The 15,574-nt window shown below is 35.9% G+C and overlaps 1 protein-coding gene across 1 annotated transcript in view; it reads right to left on the bottom strand.

The window, feature by feature from the left end:
- The window catches only part of LOC107857980, a 26,908-nt gene extending 11,975 nt beyond the window's left edge, over positions 1-14,933 (bottom strand). The window contains exons 1-2 of the mRNA XM_047407769.1: positions 14,746-14,933; positions 14,281-14,563 (exon numbers count right to left, since the gene is read on the bottom strand). Coding sequence (XP_047263725.1) covers positions 14,281-14,563; positions 14,746-14,933 — 471 coding nt within the window. The remainder of the gene's footprint in view (positions 1-14,280; positions 14,564-14,745) is intronic.
- Between the last annotated feature and the right edge of the window lie 641 nt (positions 14,934-15,574).

Here is a 15,574-nt window from a genome sequence, read left to right as displayed (position 1 = left end):
TTGATCAACTTGTAATTAAGTTTGATTTTGTGTTCTTGGTGAGAAATCTTGCCCAAGATTCTGTGGGGCTGCTTTATTTTTTTCTAGCGCCATTGTATGTGGTGTAATTAGTAAGTGTCGTGGAGTTGCTAGGTGGAGAAAGACTAGTTACGCAATGAACGATCTTTCTAATAATTGAGTCAAGAAGTGTGATGGCTTTAGTCTAAGGGGGAGATAGTAGAAAAAGTGACCAGGTTAGTTTGTCAGGTTCTAGTGGGTATGCCAATAAGTTGTGGAACAGATGTGAGAAGGGATACTGCTCGACCCATTTTTATTTTAGTATTTTCAGTCATTCCTATATTTATTCATGCTTTGCGTTTTGATTCCATGATCATGATTCATGTCCACGCATGCCATAAAAAAATCCTATCCTCACTTAGTTACCGAAATGTGGAGTCTCAGACCTTTCACCGGTTGGAATCACAATTCATAGTTATGAATTCCCAATTTAGGTTATGCAACGCATGACTTATGTACTCAAGCTTTGTGATATGTTCAGTTCCAATGTTCAAGCGCTACTTTTAATGATCAGCAAGAAAGGAATTCAGATTCATAGCATGCATATCCCCTGGCCGTATTTCTTTGATGGGTTTATGATGTTAAATTCTCTATTCCTCAAGCCTCAGTTGAGTGTCAAGTTATTCATAGTATCTATTCATGTGTCAGATCCTCATGCTCTAATCTTTTAGTTATCTTTCCTTACCCAAGATAGTAGTGGTGAATAGTTGTTTAGTCAGGAGAGAAGAGATACTTCCTTATCAACGATAGAGGGTGTCATGACTACTTTGGCTTGGCGGTAATGTGAAGTAAGATTGAGGCTAAGTCTTTAATACCTGTTATGGTTAGTTAAAGTTTGATGTGTTATGATTGGGAAAATTGTGGTGTGTTCATTTTGTGTAATTCCATGAGTTGTAATTCCATGATTTGGAAGGAATATTGGAGTGAAGCATTTGTGTAGGACTCGATTAGCAAGGAGTATGTCAGGTGTGCTTGAGGTGAGTGCATTGAAATTTTCTTGATAAGAGGTGTGCAGGGTATAAAGAAGAGGCTTTATAAGTGTTTGATTAGGAATGCGCATGTGGTTATGAAGATAGGCTTGAATGTCGTGTTTGTGTGCATGCGGATGGGTGCCTTTCACCTTAATAAATGGCTAGTGCTAGGTGGATTGGAGTTTTTGAAGTGGTAATGAGAATTACTCTTGTAGTGAGAGGTTGTAAGAATGTAGATGTGTGGGAGCTCATGATTTAGAATGGGGTTATGTGGCGAATCTTGTGGTTCTAGGTTAAGCATGAAAACGATGAGGGGGTTTGGTTAAAGGGGATATGAGTAGATGGAAGTATCGATGTCAAGTGAGGATTGTAAGTCGAATCGATCAAATATAGTATCCGAAGGGTATAGTATAGTTGAGAGAGTGTTTGAGTAGTGTGGTTGAGTTGAGAGTAAGGAGTTGCCTTGCTTGAAGCTTAGTACTTTTATCCTGACTTATGATTCATAGGTTTAGGTTTCAAGTTATGGGATTATGGTAATTTTATGATCTCCAATTCAAATGTCTTGTATAGATCTTTCCTAAAGTTCTTTGCTCCTTCAGACCATTAGAATTCCTTGAGAGGGTGTTGAAGAAATTCTCTACTTAAGTATGAGTATCTAGTACGATTCAGTTTGCATAGCTAGCAACCCATTTTTTAAAATTTGGCAGATAGATTTCTATGGTCTTCCATTTTTTTTGAACTAGTCTAGTCTTACCACTCGAAATTTCATAGGTATGAGCTATTCGATAAGTAGTTGTTCGTGCCCCAAATTTATGAATTCAGTTCAGTATGTGTATCAGGCATCATTTTCAGATTCGGATATATAATTGTGATTCTGTCTGTGAGCATTCATTGAACAATCTTTGTTTTCCAAGTATTCTAGTCCAGACAATGTAATACCCATTGTGTAGTCTTATCCTTGTTTCTCATGACCTATGCCTGCAGAAATTATCTCTTCGACGTCTATGAGTACGATTGCACCCTTATCACATCAAGTGAATTCTAAACTCTCAGTATGAGCTCGCTCTTTAATATAGGAAGAAGGCAAATCAGTTCAGATTCAATCGAGAATTACAGTTGTCCTCTATCTATTTTTTTCCATTCTCGGATCCATCTGTATAGCTATTCTCATCATGAGTTTATACATTCAACGAAGTACTTCAAAGTTTAGAAAGATATATATTTAGATTTCCAAGTTGTTTCAGTTGTGTGTCTTCAGTTTTCTCTATATTCTTGGCCAAAAAGCCGCATTCGAGGATGAATGTTTCCAAGGGGGAGATATTGTAATCCCCGATCGTTTCTTAAGCCTAAATCCATCTTTTGAGTGAATATGGATGACTTCCAAATAGATTGTTATTTATATCATGTTGTATTTCCCTAAATTCTACTCTCGATCATGTAGAGAATTGGATAAGCTTTCCATCGACATAAGATTCACCCGAATCAGACACCCAGTGAGGAAGTTAGGGCCATTTTGTAATTCCCCGAGACTCTAACCAATAGTGCAACCATGAATCAAGCTCTTGAGAAGTAAATTATAGTCCTTTGGTGGTTTTGTAATCAAGGATGGTGTCTATTAAGGCATTAAAGATGTCCTAACGATTGGACGAATGAAAACATTCCTTACCGATTGAGTTCTTGGGAAGGATATTGGTTTAGTCAACTTCAAATGATAATATCTCTCATTATACTTGGAATTTTTGCGCTCATGACCTATCAACAGATATATGCCCATTTTACTCCAACATGGTCAAACTGGAAAATGGTGACGACGGTTCTGACGGGCTGTCACGTTTCTGACGCTATTTCTGACGACGTCATCACTTTCTGACGACATTTATGACGATGTTGTCAGCCTTAGTAAGAAAATCAAAAATTCGACCCTTTTGTGACGACATTTCGTTACGGCCTATCACGGATGTAGTCAGCCATTTTTTTCAACAATTAAGGGGCATTTTTAAAAGGGTATTTTGTCTTTTCCACACATTTTGACCCTCTATATATATCCAAGTAAAGAAGAAAACTTCATTCTTCTTCCATTTCATCAAGAATACTAGGGTTTCTCTCTCAAAAATCCAATCCAAATTTTCCAAGAACATCAAGAATCCAACCATAGATTTTATAAATTGTTTCAAGATTCAAGGTACCCAAGTCAAAAGCATCAAGAACCCTAACTCAATAAGTGGAAAAGGAGTCTATAACAAGTTTCTTCATTCAAATCCATAATAAAGGTATGTGGGGTTTGAACAAGAACACTTCTTTCGTTCTTGTGCCCAAAGATTTAATTTCTACTATTGAAATCCATGATTTTGCAAAGTGGGTTTACACCCAAATTACTTTATTAATGATTTATGATATTTGAGCTATTCAAGATCGATACACCTAACTATTTCATCATTTTATTTCTTAAATTGAGAACTTATGCCATTAGTTGAATATTATTATTATGAGTTGATGTTTTCTGAATGATTTGAGACAAGATTCATGATTTAAGCTTTTCTATGAGAATTTTTATTATCGAATATATATATATATATATATATTGATATTTGAGATTGCGAGTCAAGAATGAGTTCTATGATGTTTTCTTGAAGTTTTTGATACATGATTATTTTACAACTTCCAAATTATGACTTGATAGTTAATATTGTGAATTTCATGTTCTACCATGATTTGGTATTTCAAGACATGTGTCAAGCTTTAAGCTTTCTTATGACAAATTGGATTATTGAGTATATTGATTTATAAGATTGAGTTGTTATCATGAGTCTTGATATTTCCTCAAAGTTATTGATGTTGCCATGACCTAATGAATTGATACATCTTGATGTTGAGAAAGATTGTTTGATTTTGAGTCGAGTTTGGAATCCACAGTTGTGTATGATTTACCGATGAGATATATATTTATGTTTTGATCTTTATAATGGACCAACAAATTGATATTGATTAAGGTGGATTTCCTAATGCATTCTGAGCTGAGTCTGAGAGGAGTATTTAGCACCGAGCGAGAAATATGGTATTTCCCCAAAACTATGTGCCACCGTAGGATTGATATTGATGATTGTGGGCCAGAGGCCGAGTATGAGATTCTGATTGAGAAATTGAGGTTGTACTCCTTGGCAAGAGTACGACACCCCCGCTAATGTGGGGTTCTCTCCTAAGGAGGGCAAAACGTTGGACTCCATGCAGCTCACATGGTGTAGTTATGTCGGATATAAGAAACTCTCAAGTCCATAAGAGTTCAAGTTTCATGAGTTACCGAGTCACTCTAAGTCATGATTTAAAGAGTTTGAGTTAAGTATAATGATTTATGAGATTTATAATGCTTGTATTACTATTGATGATTTACAAGGAATATATTTCAGTTAATTCAAGCGAAGAAAGTTGTTATCATCAGCATGCATGATTTTCATAATCATTTATGATATTATTTATAATGTTGCATTGCACCCCCACATACTCAGTACATTCCTTAAAGTACTGATCCACATATATTTCCATATGCTACAGTGCCTTATAACGTAGTACAAGTTATAGCACAGATACCGCATTCAGTCAGGTCGCAGCTTCCAGTCATCAGGTGATGAGTCCTTTTGATTCGAGGGTATGAGTTAGTTATACAGTTCGAGAAGTGTTGTATTTTTCTTACTTTAGTCATATTGAGATTGGGTATTTGGGAGTCATGACCCATTTATCTGAAGTCAGTACCAGTAGAGGCTTCATAGACAGTCGGTAGAAGTTGATGTATTCAGTTTCAGTTTCATTTGTAAAAGTAGAGTTGTAATCTTGTAAAGTTCATGTTTATATTGATCAAGTTCAGAGAAGTTCTATATTTTCGCTAACTTTATATAGATTTAAGCATTTTATCCAGTTGTTTGTGAGTTATGCCAGTAGGAGGGTTATCTTAGGGTCACTAGCGTCCTTAAGCACCGTATGACGTCCCGGGACCCAAATTTTGGGGCGTTACACATGTGCACAAGAGTCATGAACTGCATGACCTGAATTTTTTGAATTCATAACTTACAGAAAGTGATTCTGACTGCTGAACAAACTGGGAACTCAATATACTATGAACTAGGAGACTACATGATTCCTTATCATATGCATGAACACGAGCTATGCTCATGAAGCTGAAATATAAAGAATGAGTATCTATCGGAATAACTGAAGTAAACTACTGAAATAAGAATAGATTGAGCATCATTTTCTCACGGCCAATTCCACAACTTTCTGGCACATCTATTAGCATCTTAAAACTTGACTTGGTTACTTGTTCTATTATCTCCCCCTTAGATTTAAGCCATTACTCTAAGTCTGTGAACCACTATATACACTCTGGTATAAACTAAAATCACTTTACTCTAGTGTCGGGGATATAACAATACACACAAAACTAAACTTACCCTGTAAGGAGGTATCTTCTTGTATAATAACCAATGCTAATGCCTCCTTCTAAGATTCAACCCTTAGGTTTCTATAGCCCTAAAAGTCATCATATAATAGCTTAAACATCCACCAAATTAGATTTTTCTAACACTAAACATGGATGTCTCCAAACCTTTGACGGACCATACCAATTCTGTCATAGTCTACCAACATTATGGCTGCAAACTTATATTTCTAATGAGAATCAAGATTATACAAAAAGGCTCAACATCATTAATCATAACTCCCTAACTTAGCTATCAAGAACATCATATATTATCTAACTAGTCTTTCTCCACCTAGAAACTCAACTGTACTACTAACCACACAACATGTAATGATCTTTAAAAATAATGCAGCCCCATAGCACCTTGGGTGTACTTCTACATCATACTTACAACATCAAACTTGCTTACGAATCAAATAAACTTAAGCTCTTGTATACACTGTTCAAGCCTACTAGATTACTTTCACATAACTAACACCCACCACATCAATTCATTATATCCACCTTGATCACTATCTACTATTTCAACTTAGTGTCTAGTTCTAGCTATGATGAACCACAACTTCACACAATTTTCTTACATGCCAAACATCCGAAAACATTAATCCATCAAAACTTCATAACAGTAAGGATCAATCACAATCCTATGATCCATCTTATTAAAAATCTATTAACACATCCTCCTTCTACACATCATTACTAGCTACCCCTTTTATACAGCTAAACTTAGTTCATAGCTCTATAAGTCCCAACTAAACTCCCTCTTGAAACCTCAGGGGAATCTAAATTAACACCACTCATCCACCAAGTACCTTCATCAATAACCTATAATTTTCTTGCATGAGTAACACCGTCAACAACTCTTTTCATACTTCAAGTAAACAACAATTCACCTTAACTAATAACTCCTTCTCTACCTTCTACTAAACCATTACATAGGGACATATCACTTCATTACCAACTCAATCTCATGCAAAAAGATTTGGCCATACATATATTCAATAAATCGCCCTTACCACTTTTCTTGCCATTACGCCACTAAACCCCAGTTCCAACCAACACAAGAGCAACAAGTTGCTTGTGAATCGAAATAGGCCCCACGTGGCTCCACTAGACTTTGATTTTGTGTTTTGAACATGAAAATGAGATGAATGACAAGGGAACTATGCTAGTGAATTTAAAGAGCCCCACACGGCTTCACTAGACTTTTAATTTCAACAACACAATGACAACAAGATTATAAAAGATAGAAACTTGACACACATTATTTAATGATCTAAGAATAAACATCTTACTCTGTATAAATAAAAATCTGAGTTAAGAACTTCCCCCACAGACTACCATACAATCCACACATGCTACTAGCTACAATATTTGTCTATCTCTATAAAATGAGAAATCATTCTCAATCAACAGTTATTCAACTAAACATATTTATTTACACCAACATTACCCTCAGTCTGACTTCTAACCTTGTGACTTCACATTATCAACTTCTTGGTTTAATATCACTACCAATAGGTCATGAAACCATCACTTTAACTTACACTACTATTCGGGTGGAAATATAGTTCCAACATTCTGCTATAGATCATCCCCCCTTAAGCATGACATCTGCAAAATAAATTTGTGAAAAGGACCGAATACACTTAATACCGCAGGCTGAAAAATATGATTTCGTCAGAATTAAAGTTCAGACAAGAGTCAATACACCCTGAAGCACTAACGGACTCTTCTCAAGTCCTTGCACAATCTTTAAAATCTTATATGACTCAATCAAAAAGGACCATATCTTTTAGACTCTAAACTTCTACACTTGAATTACCCCAATAAAGGGATATATCTAAGCACATCAAAGTTAGGAAAGAATTAGGATAAGTTTAATTTCATATGGGCGACACCATAGCACGAATTAGAGTATGAAAGAGGAATATTCTGACTCCATACAACGAACTAGAACATAAAGAAAGAGAGACATTCCTAAACGCCTTGTAGCCTCCTGCTTATAAGTGTGGCACGCTACACACCCATAAATAAGACTCTGCCCGACGTGATTATGTAGACACCCTAGGATCATGAAGCGTGTTCTGATACCAAGTTTGTCATGATCCGAACTGCTGCCCTAGCCGTAACGGGCATCCCCAACCATAAAGGCCTGATAGCCCTTCTAACTTGTAATCATATACACCATTCATACACAAATAAGGAAATGTGGAAAATATAAAGAAATGGAATCATGGTCATAAGTCTGATATAAATTCAACAATATAAAATAAAGTCCAAACTATCTAATAACATCTGAAAATCGTCTGTGAAATCTCTACTACTTGACTAAAAACGGCTTTCTGAAAGCTGGGACAAGGCCCCCAGTAGACCAAAACACTGAATATTGATAAATATCTGGAAATAAATTTGCCTTCCAAAACAAAGAAGGCTCACCGATTGGGCTCTGCACTTCTGTTTTAAAAAATCTACTACTTATCAGTACCCCTAGACTGTGCCTCAGAACCTGGAAGGTAGAGGGTCAATACAGATGTACTGGTACGCAGAGCAATCCAAAATAAAGCTTTTAACATAAATAAAATAGTTGAGAGCTAGTCATAGAACATCATATATGATATAAATTCCAAAACACATGGACATTTTTGATAATCATAAAACCTTTTTGTCAATGCAGTTTTTTATCTTTGTAATACTTTTGAGTTAGGTGGAACTCCTCTACAAGTCTGATATTCTATGGGCTATATGGAATCCGTCATTGAATTGGCGGAAAAGCCCCAAACCTAAGTGTGCCAACAGGGTTGGAGTGTCTGAGTCTGATACGCCATAAGGCACTAGGCCAGCGTATAATAATATACCCGGATCAACAAATCATAGTTTTGGGCAATAAGTTGTCCAAACTCGTGCCTTCTTCGGAGAACCACCTAAACTCCCTTTGTGCCTAATTTTTGTCTGTTCTGAAACATGCATCATTTTAGTTTCAAAATCTAAAAATCTGATTTCAAACATGCATTCTATTATGTTCTAAATTAACACGGCACTATCTGAGTGGTTTCATCATACCAAGACTTGCAAGTCCTATTTCTGAGCCATAATGTATCATGCATGATTTCATCAAAACTCAATTTGGACCACCCAAACATGCAAATAGTATAAGAGATTTCATATTTCGAAAGCACAAGTCAAAACTATGCAAAGATTATCATTCTTTCAATAACAATGTGGTGGTTCTGAAATCTTTGTCAAACTATGCAGCTCTTTCCCTTAGATATTCAACATTTATCAACATGCACAACCCTCTCTTTTGATTCCAAAATCATATTCAAGTCATAGTATAAATCAAAACATTTCATATCATGCTTTTCAAGACAATCTATATCATATTAAAAATGGAAAAAAATCATATCAAGAGAGGGATTTTTATGTGAGTCATGCTCTTAATTCAAACATCACATTAAAATACATACGTACATATATATAGGATTTCAAATCACTTCGGGGCAAGGCCTAAATACCAAATAATATTAACTAAAGCTTCTAAAACATGCTAGTAATGGTAAAATTCAAACCCTTTCCGAAAAATCATGATTTCTAAATCTTTAGCATGAATTAAAGAAGGTTTTTTTCCCCTTTAATTTTTAGGAAAACCCCACGTACCTTAAATTAGAAGCTTTTTAATGAACTCTAGCTTTTGGGATGCTATACGTACGATTGATGGGTGCTTCTTGTAGCCTTCGCAATGGAAAATCTGAATCTTGAAGAATTATTGAAAACCCATGGTGAAATCTTAAGATATATTAATCTTTGGGTTGAAACCCTAAGGGGTGTTCTTGAGAGGAATTTTGGAGAGAATGTGAATTTGGGGGTCTGAAGTGTTGTTTTGGGGTTAAAATTTGGTGTTTAGGCTGAATTAATAGGGGTGAAATTGACCTAAATGCTCCTAGAAAATGTGGAGCTGATTGCAGAAAAATACATTGGCCGGAATAGCCAGGGTGCAGTGGGCTTATCGCTCTGAGCTACTGCCGCTCACGAAAATGGCTATAACTTTTCGGTTGCTTGTCCAATTTAGGCAAAATTGGTATCATTGGAAAGCTACTTCGAAGAAATTTCATTTGATATATAGTAAGACCTATAATTCATTATATACAATAAGTTATGTTCAATGGAAGTTGACTCAAGTTTTAACATCCACAAAAACTTAATCGGTAGAAATATTTTCAACTCGTCTTAGAGTTAGGGGATTTTTGTGACCTCAATTCGTATCCAAAGGTATTCCCACACTGTAGGATTTATCAACACACATATATTAACAAGGAATCATCTAGTTCAAGTCTATACGTATAGGAACGATGCTTCAATTTCTAGCCCAAAAAATGCGGGGTATCACAATTTAAGAGCACACCAAAGAATTATTCATATACAGGTTGTATAGCACCACACGCACTAACTCCTCTTCCTTAGAAATTTCTTATCAAATCAAAATCAAACAACCAGAACTTTTCATTATTTCTAAAAAAAAATAAAGGATATGGAAGAAACTCTTTTTACACAGATCTATTCAACCATGGAAATAGATCTTGTTATGATACTTCTTCTTCTATCCTTTTTCCTTTTTTCTTAATTTACAAAAGAAAATCTCTCTGTTCTTTAATAGAAGAGAAAAAAAATTGCAGATCCGTATAGCGCGTCTGACAGATCGAAAGGTGTTAATTCGATTTTTATCGGGGCCAAAAATTCGATCTACAACCGGCTATGCTATGTTTCTAATAGGTATGACCATTTTCAATAATAGGAAGAGTTAAACTTAAATTCGACACCAAAAACATGTAAAACGAAGCAATTTAACCTGTCTGATGCCAATGAAAGTAATTTCGGAGCAAAAGCTTTAAATTGTGTTCCTTAGAATTTGTAGCGGATCTTGATTTTTGCTTCCAAAAGGTTCTTGCTCCAAGTTGATTTTGTTTATCTTGGAAACAGAATGTTATTGTAACGCCTCAATTTTCTGAATTGAAACACTACACGGTGCTCATGACCCCGAGGACCACAAGCTAACCCATGACTAATATCTGTACTTGTAAACTGCATAATATCTCATAAAATATGCGGAAACATGAACTGTAAGTCCATAAGGTTCAATACTGATGCATATCTGAAAAACATGGTATAAAAATACCAAAAAGAAATATAAATACTAAAGTCTGAACATCTAGTTTGACATCTAGTCCAAAAGTCTCTAACTGAATTGAATAAGGAGTTGAAGGAACATGTCTCCAACTAACTCCATGAACTGAAAAACTAATTTGAAATACTGTAATAAAGTAATAATAATATTGTCCTCGAATGAAGAGGAGCACTGACTGATGAAATTTGCAATGCTACTGCTGCTTTGAAACTCGTGCCTCTGTACCTATGGCATCAAATAAAATACCATAGCGCGAATGCGTCAGTACGACTGAATGTATTGAATATACGAGTGAGGTAGGATAAATGCAAAGGGTTTTATATGCATGAACAATACTAACTGATATGAACGTGAGAATACATACATACATACGTAACTGCAACTAAACTGGTGGTGATACTGACTACTGAGTATGAATACTGACAACATGAGTTTACTGATGCTGAGATACTGAATGACTGAGTTTACTGATATTGAGATACTGAATGACTGAGTTTACTGATTTTGATATGTAATTACTAATAAGTAAGGAACTGATACTATATTACTGAATACTGGGAGACTGATACAATATTACTGATAAAGAAATAATTATTTCTGATAGTTCTGATTATGAAGAACTGATTTGATTGACCGTATATAACAGTCCTAAAACTGAGTTCGTGATAACATGACTACTGAGTATGAATACTGATGACATGTATTTCCTGATAACATATCATAAATGATAACTGAAGTCTGATAAATGATATATCTGATAACATGAGTTCTGATAACTGATAGCATGAATAACTATATCTGACAGTCCTAAATTTGATGGAACTAGATGAGTTTTGTACTGTATCTGAGTTGACTGTATCTAACAGTCCTGATATCCTGAAGAACTATCTGAGTTCTTTTACTGAGACTGATACTGAAACTGTGGGAAGTAGTTATCTAACTGACATGCCCCAAATACGCTATAATAACTAAGATGGGGTCCAATCTCTGCCCTGATTGGAAGGGTGTCAATACCGCGCCATTGGTAAGAACAAGCTGTGAGTGACCCTCATCTGGCAGGTACTCTAATGAGAACGGTGGGAACCCTCACCTGACAGGTTAAGCCACCTCATCTACCCTTAACTGACAGGTATTGATGTTTCAACCTATCCTGGATACATAGTTTTGGAATGCAAGGACTGCTTTTAAGAATCACACCCTCTACTGGCAGGTGAGTTCCCATCCTTGGGTTCGGTCGGTGCTGAATCCTACTCCCAACTGAATGACACTGTACTGATTATACTAAACTGATTTCCTAGTTCATACTAGAATTAAATAAACTATTACTGATTGTTTTGTTTAACTGAACTGAACATGGACTGAGTTTATTGAGTTCCAGTGACTAGCGGAATACTACTGAATTCTGCTAACTGACTAAATTCTACTGAGTTCTATTAGCTGACTGAAGTCTACTGAACATGGCTTGACTGAGAGTTCATGAAAACATGACATGGCTCTAGGCACAAAGTTATATTTTTCGGGTACGGATACCCCCAGAACTCGATGGAAGGAAACTGACATGACTTGACATACAAGAGTACTTGACCAACATTAACAATCCATAATATAGCATCTACGGGGAATTCATAAATCATGTGGTTTTCATAACCTTTTCATATAGCTAACATCATGGTCAATTCTAATATCATGACAAGCCAACAGCATATTCATAGCACATTAATAGCATAGAAATCATCTTGATCAAGTAGACATGGCATAACTTAAGAGACATGGCAAAATCTTGGAGCATAAAGACTAGGTACTTGATCATCATTTATTCGTTGAGGCACATTATCAAACACATGGTAGGCATAGCTTTAGCATGGGAGTCAACTTAAGCACATAGATATGGCATGGAATCATCATTTAGATCACAAATAGGTCAAAGTGCTCAATTCTTCTTCACTTAGGCATTTTAACAAACACCTTGCATGCACTATTTAGGGCATAGGCCTAATGATCAATTTTATACACCATAACACCATTATTCAAGTCAATTCCACCAATTGAACCCATAAAATAACATGGTATCATGAACAATATGTAAAGATTCGAACTTTATTCACACAACATAGAATTCACGTGAAATCATAAAACATGGAGTAAGGACTTGTTAATTGAGCACTCTTAAATCATGAAAACATGATTATGCCTATTCTAGGCATTTCGTCGAACACCTTGCATGTACACTTTATGGCATAGGTGTTCTTAGTAATTTAGTCATCTTAAACCACCCAATTTCATGGGTTTTAACTACAAGCACACATACTTCATGAGAATCACCCTAAATTAACATCTTAAAGCATAAAGAACAACCATCAATATGTACATGATCATATCTCAACAATACAATCACAATATTGTATTTAAAGCATGGTTCTTGGACTCCTACGGATGAAAGAAATCCATGGATGAACACTACGCATACCTTAGGTGGAAGATTCTTGAAGAAATTCTTAGACATGTTCTTGATTCCTTGACTAGGGTTCTTGTTCCTTTGAGAGAAAATAAATAGGCTCTTGAGTTTGAAAAACTTTAATATTATATATTCTTGAAGAAGGATTTGATTCTTGTTATAGGTTATGATCTTCAGAGAAACCCTTCTTTTGATGTTGAAGATAAATGAGGAGTTATGTTCTTCAATTGATGGGATTTTGGTCTTCAAATTGAAACCCTAGCTTGAGTTCTTGAGTGGATTTTGAGAAGAGGAGTATATTTTGCTGTAAATAAGCCTTAATCCCGTGTTTGGGGTATATATAGGGGTGGAAGATGACCAAAATACCCCTAAGGAACAATTAAGGTCAAATCTTTCCCTAATTGACTGCCTGATAGGCTGAATTAAATTGATCATAACTTTTTATTTAGATGTCCAAATGGTATGAAACTAATTTCATTGGAAAGAAGACTAAAAGATCTTTCCATTGATATATAGAATATATCACAGTTCATTATATATTGGTAGTTATGATTGTTTGAAGTTGACCCTGAAATGCTGAAAAAACTGGGCAAGCACTGGAGTTAGCAGGCTGTGCGGGCTAATCTCCCGGAGCTTCTGTTTTGGGCACCCAAGCATTTCTTTACGCTACTACAAAAATTCCAAAACTCATCCGGGATATACTATGAGCTCTCCCGATCATAAATCAACTTGAAAATTGAAAAACGGATGTCGGAAAGTTCGCCAAATAAATCCCCAAAGTTTGGAGGTCTAAAACAAGACTAAGTGTTGAATCTTGAACACTTAGCAAAATTTTCTAAGTCTTGGGATCTTTTATGGAGCTTTACGAGCTGAATTTGACACGCGATTTCGTGGGGTATTACAGTTCTTCACAAACTAAATGTCTTTTTTCTAGTGTTTTTGATGTTCTGTGTTTTGTCCCTTTTCTATGTTCTTAGTCCCGTATCTTCCCCTTGTCAGAAGGAAAAAATAGAACTTATAGCTAGTATCTTTGGGCGGGAACAGTTACTTTGTAACCGTTTCTCTTTTTTTATTTTGAATTAAATTCAATCTGACAAAGAAATGAGTCGATTTGGGTTGGGTCAGGTCGGACCACATAGGTCACCCATGACCCATAATCCAACACAAAGGCTCTCTGAGAATTATCCTTTGAAGCCGAGAGTTGGAAAGATTCTATTTTGGTAAATTTTGATGATGCATTGAGCTTCTTCTCTATCGAACTGAGCTCGACCAATAAAGCATCGAAGGTACAATCAGGATTTGGATCCATAGTGACCCCATCGACATTTTTTGGCAACGGAAGTTGCAGTTTAACAGCACCCATTGTTCTTTTCCTTCCTTTGAATAGAGCTGTTGAATCTTGAAATTTGAGGATATAATTAATTAGCCTACAAAGGAATTGGATTTCGATTTAAATATCACCCAAGTATAGATTATATCGGCGAAAAGTGGTTGATGAAGAGAGGGTTTTATAGTGCCATGCACCCCTAACCTGCCTCCACTTTTCCTCAACTCAACCGTAATACTACTTTCCCAGGATCACCTCCTAGTACCTAACATAAAATGATACCTTGATCGTAGTGGGTTTGTCTGTGACTGCCTTTGCTTTCTTAATGGCAGCACGAATCGAATCTCATCATAACCAGTGTTACCATTCTTCAGCCAGATTACATGCCAATCAAGGGCCTCAAAACGGGCACCAACATCCTCAGTGAAAGAGATTTTTGTGTCCCCCATCAATTGAGATGTGGTTGTCATCATCGAAAGCAATTAGCTTTCTGACCCCCAGTGTCAAGCAAGAAAAGACGCTTTTTGTGAAATACTATTGTGGATCCAAGTCAATTAATCAAATACTTAATTATATTTTAGTAATTTATTTTTCTAAATTACTATTTTATGTTTCCTATCTTCATAAAAACTTTCTACTTTCATAAGGATTAGACTTTCTAAAACAGGGTTTTATGTTTCCTACTAGATTAGACTATTGATGTAATACTATGAGTTTTTGGAGAATAAATCAATAAGTCGTATTTCAGCAAAAAATAAGATATTGGAGTTCTCTCTTCCATTGAACTCAAGGTTTAAGCCTCTCTTTAACGAGCTCAAGAGATCGGAGTTCTCTCTTCCATTGAACTCTAAGGCTTTAGCCTCCCTTTAACGAGCTGAATTTATATATCGCCCTGTGAATCGATCTTTCCCCAAAAGATCATAACAATTTGGTATCATAGCCTAATACAACGGGCGATGAGATCAATTCCATATTTCAATAAGAACGTGCAATTACAGAAACCCTAATGGACTCTAAAATTGTAGCAATGGAACAACACCTCGGAGGAGTAGAATGGTTGGTTCCTGCATCGCGTGGGGATACAATCGCCGAGGACGAGTTAGTGGGTGAA

Source organism: Capsicum annuum, chromosome 2 (genome assembly GCF_002878395.1).
Source record: "Capsicum annuum cultivar UCD-10X-F1 chromosome 2, UCD10Xv1.1, whole genome shotgun sequence".
In the NCBI taxonomy this organism is placed as follows: domain Eukaryota; kingdom Viridiplantae; phylum Streptophyta; class Magnoliopsida; order Solanales; family Solanaceae; genus Capsicum; species Capsicum annuum.
This window is presented reverse-complemented; position numbering and strand designations above follow the sequence as displayed.